This window comes from Rutidosis leptorrhynchoides, chromosome 9 (assembly GCF_046630445.1).
Source record: "Rutidosis leptorrhynchoides isolate AG116_Rl617_1_P2 chromosome 9, CSIRO_AGI_Rlap_v1, whole genome shotgun sequence".
Lineage (NCBI taxonomy): Eukaryota > Viridiplantae > Streptophyta > Magnoliopsida > Asterales > Asteraceae > Rutidosis > Rutidosis leptorrhynchoides.
The window spans coordinates 77,908,750-77,919,960 of NC_092341.1; the positions used below are offsets into that span (position 1 = coordinate 77,908,750).

General features: G+C 37.0%; 1 protein-coding gene across 1 annotated transcript; it reads right to left on the reverse strand.

Moving 5' to 3' along the window:
* Positions 1 to 3,484: 3,484 nt before the first annotated feature.
* LOC139866827 (zinc finger protein GAI-ASSOCIATED FACTOR 1-like) lies at positions 3,485 to 6,179 on the reverse strand. Its single transcript, XM_071855118.1, has 4 exons — positions 5,932 to 6,179; positions 5,448 to 5,844; positions 5,177 to 5,370; positions 3,485 to 4,489 (listed from the first exon to the last, which is right to left on the reverse strand). The coding sequence occupies exons 1-4, from the start codon at positions 6,041 to 6,043 to the stop codon at positions 3,681 to 3,683; spliced, it is 1,512 nt and encodes a 503-aa protein (XP_071711219.1). The 5' UTR covers positions 6,044 to 6,179; the 3' UTR covers positions 3,485 to 3,680.
* Between the last annotated feature and the right edge of the window lie 5,032 nt (positions 6,180 to 11,211).

Consider the following 11,211-nt stretch of genomic DNA (forward strand, 5'->3'; position numbering starts at 1 on the left):
AAATCAATTAATATGGAACGTTTATAATCAATATGAACGGGACATTTCAGGAGGGACGTCTAACTCAGCTTCTAAGTCCGAAAGGAACATCATTAATAACGATATTCGAGGCAATAGGTAAACCAACCGATCCAAGTCCACTTTGAATGAAACCAAACTGACTGGAATAAACACGCAAACCAAAAGATCTTACCACACGAACTCCATCCACACTCGAATCCAGGCCGAACCAGTAGCAGCGATCAGAAATCACAATTGATGAATCCTCGCGAAGCATGACAACTCGATTAGATTTAACAAGAAGATCCCGCGAGAAACCATCGTCTAACAAACGCTCGATGGAAGTATGTAACTAGAATCGGAAACTTCAAAAGCGCACCAGGAGAGGATTAACAACTGTATCACACGATAATGGCGTTCATAATACCCTGAATCAAATCAACCTAAGAGGTCTCGTGAAAAGCATGACACACCTCAATTGTCATAAACGCGCTCGACAAGTTAGCAATGAGCAAAGCCGCACCAAAACATTGAGCCACTTCTTTGATGTTGGCAACCGAAAATTATTTTTCTTTTTGTTTTCTATGAGCCCGAGTTTTCAACTTGTTTTACGAGCCGACTAACTGCTTTGCAAGCTACTCGGAATCGTGCATAGTGAACCTTCATAATCATGAAGTTTTTTTTCTTTTCTATGGTTTCGGGGTGTGGAGGGTTTGGCTTGCGTCAACCCCATTCACTCATGTAGATAACATGAGTTGCCTTAGGTTGCTCCCAACCCTTCCGCCCTGACCACCGCCCACCACCGCGCCCTCCTGGACGCCGATGGCAGCGGCCAGTCCAGGGGGCCGCCCACGAATTCGCCCAGCTGGCCGTTCTTGTGTTCGTGTTTTGTTGGAAGAATTGTGGACGAAGAAAATGGCCGTTTCACTCTCCAACGGTTCATTTTTGGGCCGTTGGGAATTAATTTTTTTTTTGTCACCTCTATATATACATACATATACATTTCACACAAATACATCTCAAACACATACACATTTCATTACATTTTCATACATTCTACTCCAAAAATTCTACTCCAAAAATGAGTTCCAAAAAAAATTCAAATAAAGGGAAATCAAAGCAACGCGCTCAAGTTCAAGAACCGGGTTCGGTCGAAAACGATATGTTACAATGTTTAATCGATTCTACACAACAAACAACCGGGTTTTCTCAATTTGCAAACTCGAATCAATTTACGCCAATGTTTACAAACATTCTCAACCCGAACCTACCACTTAATCAACGCTACTCACACTTTCCGAATCAACCTCAATCTCAAGTTTATACACACTTTCCGAATCAACTTCAAACTCAAGTCTATTCAAACTACCCGAACCAATCACAATCTCAACAACAAACACCTTATTATCCTAGGCTACGTGACGAGTCGGACGAGGAAGAAGTTCCCGAAACTCCTCGACAACCCGAACCCGAGCCCGAAACCGAGCCCGAACCCGTAGCCGATCCAAAAGGAAAAAAAGTGAAGTGTCCAAAAGTGCCGTGGTCCGACTACGAAACTAAAGTTTTAGCCGAGCGTTATGTGTACGTTTCCGAACATCCGGATGCGGGAAACGATCAAAACTTTAATTCATTTTGGGGTGAGGTGCGAAAACAATATAATTCGATCGTTCCGGAGAAAAGACGTGCGGATCAAATTAGTGGAAAGTGGGCTAAAATTCAAAGGGATGCGAAGATATTTATTGCAATTTATTCAAAGCTCGAGAATATGTGGCAAAGTGGAGCAGCGGGGGAAGACATTATGAATGCGGCCCGAAAACAATTCAAAATTCAAACCAAACGACAATTCGCTTTTGAGGATGCGTGGCTAGTTTTAAGGAATTGCCCGAAGTTTTTAGAAGGTGAAGGTGTAGCGGCTACGAAAAAACGAAAACAAGCCGATGATATACCGATGAATGTTCAAACCGAGGCAAGTTCCCACCCAAACTCAAGCTCGAACCCCGACCCAACCCAATTTGAAAATTTACTTAAGGATCACGACCCAATCCGACGTCCCCCAAGCCGAGCTAAAAGTCAAAGGGATTCGTACTCATCCGATGCCGCAAGTCGTATGTCTTCCGATGAAGTACGTATGAAGATAGCTCAATCGACCGAAGCTTCTCAACAAGCGGCTGCTCGAACCATGGAAAAGCTTTGCGAAGAAAGCGAGACGAGAACAATGTTAAAAAGTTTAAAGCTACTTTCCAAACCGGTTTCACGTGACTTGCCTCCCGACGAATATGAAATGATGATGAATTATCGAGCAAGAATTAAGAAGAAATATGCTAAGGAATTGGCACGTCCCGACGACGACGAGTAGATCGTTTAGTTTTTTAGTGTTTTATTTCATTAATTGTCGCATTTTTATTTATCGTCGTAGTCTTTTTTAGTTTTAATTATTTGTAATGTTTTTTTATTTATCAATGAAATTTTAGTTTTATTTATTACATATTTAGTATTTATAATATATATATAATACATTTATATTATTTTGCAAATAATAAAAAAATAAAAAAAATAAAAAAAAAAGGAAGGAAGAAGTGTCATGGTTGGGAGTGTTTAGTCCTGGGTTTAGTCCTGGAAAGGAAGTGGAAAAAAAGTGCTGATGTGGCGCTGAGGTGGCGCTGAAGACTAACATGGAGGAGTGTCTCCATTGGGAGCACTCTTAGAGTGCTCCCAATGGTGACATGATGTCTTCCAGGACTAACCAACCATTCAGCGCCACATCAGCACCTCCATCTCACTTCCTTCCCAGGACTAAACACTCCCAACAAAGACACTCCTCCTTCCATTTTTTATTTTCTTTTTGAATTATTTTATATTATCAAATAATTATTAATATTTATATGATAAATTTAAAATAAAAAACATAAAACTACCATTTCATTAAAATTAAAAAAAATACAATAATTAAAATTTAAAACATTACGACAATTTAAAATTAAAAGATTACGACAACTAAAAAAAAATACTAGAAAGCTAAATAATGAATAAAAATTGATAAGTAATATGAAAGTTGTGTGTAAAATGGGGTTGAGATATGGAGTTTAAATAGAGTAAAAAAAGAAATAGAAAAAAAAAAAGGGAAAGTAGCCGTTTGGAGCCGTTGGAGGCAAAATAGCCGTTGGAGGTGATTTAACGGGCAAAAAAACCCATTTTTCTCGCCCACAAAAATGCTCAAGATAGTAAACGAGCTGGACGAATTGGCCTGGGCGAGACCTAGGCTAGACCTGGGCGGAATTGGTGCCATCGGCGCCCAGGGTGGGCGGACCTGGGCGGTTCTCCTGGGCGAACCGTTGGGAGCCCTCTTATAACGAGGCACAAGGGGTATTTTTATGGGTATCTCACCAAACATAATTTGAAGTGGAGTACTAAATAAAATCAGAAAGCATAACGTTCGTTCACTCTCCATCTGGAAAACATATTGTGAATTCATGTACAACCTTGATTCGAGTCTATATAGTCATTCAAAAATTTATACAAGTACTAGTACCAGGTAATTACTAGTCAAAATCATAAAACGTATAGCACTAGCTAGTACAATAGTATATGTTAATTCATGTGCTTACTTACTACAACAGATACAAAGCCCCTCTAACAATCGGGTTCTGACCTCTTTCACACTTAAAAACTGAAAGAGAAACCTAAAGCAGCGACAGCTTCTCGTCACCGGAGTCATCCCAATCCTCATTTCGAACCGAATTCACTCCCCCAAACGAAACACCGCCGCATATCGAATTAAGAAACGCGGTGTATCCACCCGTTGAACCGCCATGGCCAGTTCCACCACCCATCCCCAACCCAAGAAAATCTAACGTGGTAGTTGCCGGTGGGCCCATCATTAAATGTTCATTGATCCCCGAGTTCTCATTTCGCTCTTGCTTCGTTTGAATAATATTATTATTATCATTATCATTATTCCATGGACCAATGTTAGCTTCTTGGTAGTGATCTGTGGTCCGTGGTGGTACCAACCCAAGCGCATGTAAAAACGATGTGTTTGATGATGTTGAACCCATTTGAGCTGCTTTTTGTAACAACGCAGTCGCTGAAAGAGCTGCTTGCTGAGACTGCACGTAACATTGAGCTTGATCAGTTGGCGAGTATAACGACGGTTGTGTGGTGGGGGAACGGTACAATGAAGAGGATAACGAAAGCGATATCGGTTCAATTGCTAAGTTCCGATCAGCTCCGGTAACACCACATAACATATTGGAGTAACATGCCACAGATGATTGATCAGATGATGGTAAAATCGTTGAGGACGCAAATATACTTGCAAATACGCTATCCGTAGTTGCATTGTTATTACCATTGGTGGCTAAACCACCACTAACTGTGGTTGCGGGGGCCGTTGTCTCGGCCCCATCAACTTCAGCCACCGCATTAGAAGGGTTATTATCATAACAACCCTTCTGGTGCGGGAAAATCGCAGTAACCTTTTCCGGCATGTCTGTAACAAGATAAATATAAAATAATCATAAAATAAGAATAGAACAAGTGCTATTTTCACCGGGGGCAAAAAAATTTTTTAAACCGTAGCAATTTTTTTTGGACTAACTTTGAAGATTCTGGGACAAAAGTTGGAGATTTTGGGGCAAAAGTTGGAGAATTTTTGGCAAAATTTGAAGATTTTTGGGCAAAAAGAAATTCACTGGAGTCAAAGTCGAAAAATACAAAATTTTTGCACCGGAAAAAAAAAATCCACCGGGGCGGGCGCCCATGCCCCACACAGTTTTGCCACTGTATATATCAAAAGTTGATTAATTGTTAATGATTATATTGAAGTAGTTATAAAATTAATGCAATGTAACAAAGTAGATACTACTCCGTATTAACTTTGGTACTACAAGAAAAAAAGAGAGGAGGAACAATCATGGCGTCCTTTTTCACACACAAAATCCATCTTTTTAATTACGGAGTACTAAACCTTTTTCTTCGATTTATGAGCAATAAATTAATGAGTTCTTTTTAATCATACTACCAAATCCCCACACTCGAACCCTTAAATATCAAAATTATATACAGTAAAGGACAATAAAACAATACTGATGTAAAGCCAGTGGATACACTACACGGATAACCATTTTTAAAAGCAAAATTAGTGCGTTGAAGCTATACACATGAATTACAACAATACCTGAGCTGTGAACGGATTGAACGGGTGACAGTACGTCCGTGGACGGCGTTAGCGGCGGCGGTGGCGGACTACACGACGGAGCAACATCAACCACCTCCAATATCTCCGTTTCATTAACATTTTGTATTTGAGATCTAGCACTTTCTTGTGCTAACGCATCACAAAAAGCTCTGTGTGTGATAAAACTGTCCCTCCTTCATTATCAAAACTTAGGCTTAATATTTATAGAAACGTATAATTAAAATATTTATTTAAAATTAAAATATGTTACCTAGAAAATAAAGTGCCACAATCGCATCGATATTCTTTACTACCACAGGTTTTCATATGAGCTTTCCAATCGGATTGAACGGCGTATTTCTTCGAACACCGTTCACACTTCCACTTTTTCTCACCGTGTTTTCTCGAAAAATGTTTTTTAATTCCGGTGAGGTCACCGAGTGCACGTGACGGATCATGATGCACACATGTATTTTCAGGACAAACGTATACACGTTTTTTTATTTCTTTTCCGTCTCGTTGTTTTAACTTCCATGGTAAGTTATGTCCTCTCCGGTGAAGCTGAAGGTTTTGGTCTCGTTGAAATCCTTTATTGCAGATCTCGCATACGAATCGATTTGTTGCCATTAGTGCCGTTGGTGATAACGCGATTACGTCAGCGTCTGGATCTGTTACAAATGATTAGAATTTTAAATTTAAATAAAATAATAATCACTTTATATTTTAATTGAGATTAATTATTAATTAATAATTACCAGGCATTCCAGGAAGATTTCGTTTTTTTTTAATCGGTTGTGGTGTTGATGAACATTGAGTTTCAGAAGTTGTTGAAACCGCCATTGCAGGAGGATTCTCAAAATCAACCATTAGTTTTTTAAAGTTCAAACTAGTAAAAATTAGAATTCATGTATCACTACTTGAACGGAGGAGGACGGAGACAGTGAGATACGGCGCCTAACAGCGGCGGTGGTTTTTTAATTATGAGATTTTTGGAATAAACTTAAAATTGATGAAAAATGGAAGGAAAAAGAAAAAAGAGATTGAAAGGTAGGGGGTTAAAAGTGGCGGCCGTTTACCATGGTTAAAGTGGGAGGTACTTCGGTCACAAGTTAAGAGTCTAGTGAGGAGTGGGGAAGTTTTAATCTTGACCGTCCACGTGGGTGAATCACCGATAGACTGGCATGTGTCGGAGAAGACGTAGTACTACTTGTTTTGTCGTTTTGCATAAGACTTTGAAAATGAGTTCACAATATTTAACATATAGAGGGGCGTTAGGACAAAATATGTCAGGGTAATTTTGTCATGTGCAATAAAGCTTTTTTTTATTTCGTTTCTTTTTGCTATTGCCATTTTTACTGTTTCTCAAACAACCAATCCGCGCACGTTCAGTTGTTCGCAGTTTACTTTTCCTTTTTCCCTATAATAACATCCCCGTACTTGATACATAACCCGCGCTAGCATTTTTGAATTGAATATTCATATTTAACATAAAACGTTATATATTTACATAATTAAAAACGTGTTGTTGTGAATGTGTTTGGATACACATGAGTAGTACCTAGTATACCTAATAGCCTGCGCGTTTTTAATGTCGGGAGAATAGTGGAAAAAAGGGGGACAGAACTATCGATATGATGTAGTTAGTTTGAGTTGTTTATTATATAAATGTGTATATATATGTACAAAAATAGCCCGAAATATTTAGTGTTTGTAAAGAGCGCCCGTTTTGCGTATTGGTAGTTAAGTTGTGTTCGTAAAATTATTTTGAGTTGAACGGGGACGTCGGAAAAATTTAACTCGCGGCGAGCGGGAATATACTGCCTGTTAAAAATTTGGGTGTAATTTGTTTAAATTTATTTAATAAATTAATATAGTTACATGTTTTATCCCTGAGAAGTTTGTCGCATGTTTTATCAGTATTAATAATATATATGGTAATGGTAATGGATCGGATATAAAAATTTTTTATCAGTATTAATAATTAATAATATATATGGTAATGGTAATGGTAATGAATCCGATATTAATTCAATGATTTATTTTTGTAGTGAGTTTACCTACTTATGTTTAAATTTTAATTTGCTATTAGTATTAGTAAAAAATTAAAATAGAAAAAAAATTAAGTAACATAGATGTAACAACCCTGTTTTTTTCGTCACTTCCGTTAACTTTATGTTAGTTTATTTGATGGCGATTACTTGACTTTTATGTGTTTATGTGTAATAAATACATACTTGATCCTTGGAGGGTTACGATAATTAATATGGGTTAATATTAATTCGAATAAATATTCCAGATAAAGAAATACGATAAAAACGATACGGTTTTGATAACTGCTTTTTGAGCAACGAAACGCTCGGGTTTATTTTAATAATTATTAATCTTTTAAAAATATTTAATTTATTGAGTTTTTAATAAATTAAACGTTTGGTTGCGTTTTAACGATCGGTTTAGCGTTCCGGGCCTTCAGTACGTCTAAACGACACTTGAAACGAGCCACGAGTACGCGCTTTTGCAAAACACGAGCTCGGGAATACCCCACTTGGGCCATTCGGCCGACCCACCCCAAGCATCCCCTTTTATTTTTAATTTTGGGCTTATGGGTCATTAACTTGCTAAATTAGGGCCCTAAGTTAATTAATTAATAAAAGACCTAAACTGTAATCTCCCTCCCACTCTAATATTCAGTCGACACATCCTGCTCTCCCTCTCCCTCTTGGTCGTCGCCCATAGCGCGCGCACACACACACGCACACATCAAACTTCAATTTTTGCTCAAGCCTTGAACATCAAACTTGCAATTCTCGTTGTCCTCTATGCGTGTGTGTCGTTAATTTTACGATCAAATATATAATTGCATAAACCCTAATTATTAAATTCTGAATTTTATTAGTGTTTCATGGTTTAGGTTGTCTATTGCTCAAGTCTTGATGTTTGATGAATGTTAGATTCGATAAATTGTCCGCTTTGATTGTTTATTACGAAAACCGAATTTGTTTATTGTGTGTACAGTAATATTAATTTTTCAATTGCATGATATTATATGATATTTAGAACCCTCATGAAAAACTATTGATTTTAGGCTTTGGATTCGCTTGATTTCGTTTCCGGATGATCAAGTTATGTCCATTTGAAATTAACGTTGTGTTTTTTGTGCTTGTTCAGAAATCTGGGTTTGATAAGTCACGAATTGGTTTGTGATTTTATTACCATTGGATATATAATTTAAAAAAACTCAGTTTTCACTAGGATATCATGTCATTTACTTGTGTATAACTTGAGATATGCTTAAACGAATGAAAATGTGGATTTTTACAGCACTTGCATGAAAACAGCCTTGTATGCTAAAATGTGTTAACTTCTGGGTTTAAAGCTTTGCATATCTGAAATTTACACAAAAAGTACTTCACTTTTCATGTAGATATCATGGTCTAATTGTCTCTATATCTTCGGATAATCGTGTGCAAATGTGACTAGCTAAACTAGGATCGAATCAGCAACTTGCTCCCTGTTTTATACTCTGTGGTTTGTGATTAATGAATTAGCATGAATGCTTCTGGAATATGAATCTTGACATTATATGTGACATATGGTTAGTTAATTTTAACCTCTGAAACCTTATGCATTGGGCACACTAGAGCCATAGATTGTGTAAATTCTGAATTGAACTGAAAACTGATCATCCAAATTGCATGAATAAACTGTACCAATTGGCTAAACAAAAATTTCTCGTATTTTAATATGTGTTAGTTTGACTTGTCCTTGAACCATGGCCACTGACCTATCTTGATTTTCATGTCCCTAGCTCCGATTATAGTCAATACGAAATCAGTGCGCGGTCAGAAACTGACTTGGCAAACCATGAATGTACCCCTTCTGATTCCTGACTTTTATTCATCGTATGAGACCCTGGATGGACTTTTTGGAATCGATTTTGAGTATACTTATGATCTGGAGTTTGCCATGTTTTCATGAATTCGGGTCTATGAACTATTATTCGAAGTTTGCTACATGTACATAAACTTTATGCATGACGATAAACTGTGAATGTGAAATTGACCATTTATGATCTAAAACGTGTTGTTTGACTTAGGTTTGACATGTTGATCAATATTTGACATGAACCTACTGATGTTGACTTTAGTTGACTACTTTGACCAAGTTTGACTTTTGATTTGACTTTGGTTGACTTTGTTTGACTTGCATGAACTAGTTGAACTTTTACTTTGAAACGCGTCGATTCGAGCAATAAGACAACTTATACTATGAAACCACATTTGTTTAGGACATATTTAATGACCAACCTAAATACGTATACTTAGGTTGCATTACTCGGCTATAATCCGTACAAGTCATTTGTCTTTCATCCGAACTATTCTAAGGTGAGTCTACAGTCTCGCTTTTTACATGTTTTCAGGGATGAGAATACACGCTGTTGTACTTACATTTTCAAATGCTTTTTATATTGACACGAGTACTATATATACATATTGAGTTTGTACACAAAGCCTCTAGCTTGAATACTTTTAATACCATCAGGTAAGCACAATTTAGATGGACGGATCCGTTAGGTTGACAACCTCACCCTACATTACTAACTATGGTGCATTTACTTTGAACATTAGATACACTCGTACAAGTGTATAATGTTTTATGGGGTAAAGAGAGTGTAGTGGTTTCTATACTCTGGTCATTTCTAGTATTCAGGTGCTCATAGAATATGTAAACATTTCGCAACTTGGAGTTGTACTTGTAAAATCTCGTGGTCAAGGAACTTAAACTATTTTTCTGATGATTTTTTTTCCAGATACTGTTACATTATTTTAAACCTGTAGATTCAACAACATTATTTGTTGACCTGTTTTGCGTGTTTTATTCTCAGGTCCTTAAGAGGTAGACTTCCGCTGTGTTTGCTGCATAGTCTGGCCGTGGAGTCAGCATACTATTTAAAGACATCATTTACTTTCGCATTTAAAACTTTAACAACTGTTTAAATACTGTTGGCTTGTGGTTACGATCACAACAGTGTTTCTATTTTGGGATTATTGACTTATGTTTTTGAAATTCAACTTTTAATAAAATTAAATGCGATTGCTTTGAACGTCTTATATAGAGGGCGTACCTTTTAACTGTGGGACCTTGATTAACACACTGTCAGATAGAAATTTGGCGGGGTGTTATAGATGGTATCAGAGCTAACGGTTCGTAGGGAAACTAGGACTTGCATTAGTGTATCTGATTTGGTCATTAGGACACTTTGTTGAGTCTAGACTACGACCGGGACTTAGTCATTACATGAATACTTTATGACTAACGTTATGTGTTTGAATAATCTGCTTTCTATGTGTTCTTGTATTGTGAGTTAGATGTCGCAGGATTCCGGAAATAGTAGCAATAACTCAAATGTGGCTGATGCAAATGCACCTGCTCCTGCACCAGCACCTGCTCCTGCTCCTCACCAGATACCCAATCATCCCGTTAACCTCTATGACATGGACCTGATTTAGTAACACTGTATGATAATAATACTTGTGTTATGTTAACCTCTATTTAGTAACATTGTATGATAATAATACTTGTGTTATGTGATACTATCATGATTATCATTATGGTTACTACTTAGTGTTACTACCACTGCTATCCCTACATAACACTAGTGCCACTACTATTACCACTAGTGTCACTACTACCACTATTAAAACTGGTGACACTACTAACACTACTGTCACTACTATCACTACTATCACTACTGTAACGACCCGGAAATTTCCGACCAAATTTAAACCCTAATCTCTATATGTTTCCGACACGATAAGCAAAATCTGTAATATAGAGTCTAGAAAGTTTGAAAACTTTATTCGGATAATCAGTTACCTTTTTACTATCACCGACGATTCACGAACCATTACTTATAAATAAATATGTATATATAAATATTAACTATTCAGTAAATAACATCACGTAATATAAAATTTGAATAATAAATGGTGTTATATAAAAGGACAAGTTTAAATATAACTGATTACTTTCATTAT

What these genes read in the sequence shown, in the direction of transcription:
- LOC139866827 (XM_071855118.1), bottom strand. Translation starts at nt 6,043, where the DNA reads ATGGTTGATTTTGAGAATCCTCCTGCAATGGCGGTTTCAACAACTTCT. An exon ending in AAATCTTCCTGGAATGCCTG is followed by an intron (nt 5,845 to 5,931) that starts GTAATTATTAAT and finishes CATTTGTAACAG; the next exon opens with ATCCAGACGCTGACGTAATC. An exon ending in TCAATCCGTTCACAGCTCAG is followed by an intron (nt 4,490 to 5,176) that starts GTATTGTTGTAA and finishes ATCTTGTTACAG; the next exon opens with ACATGCCGGAAAAGGTTACT.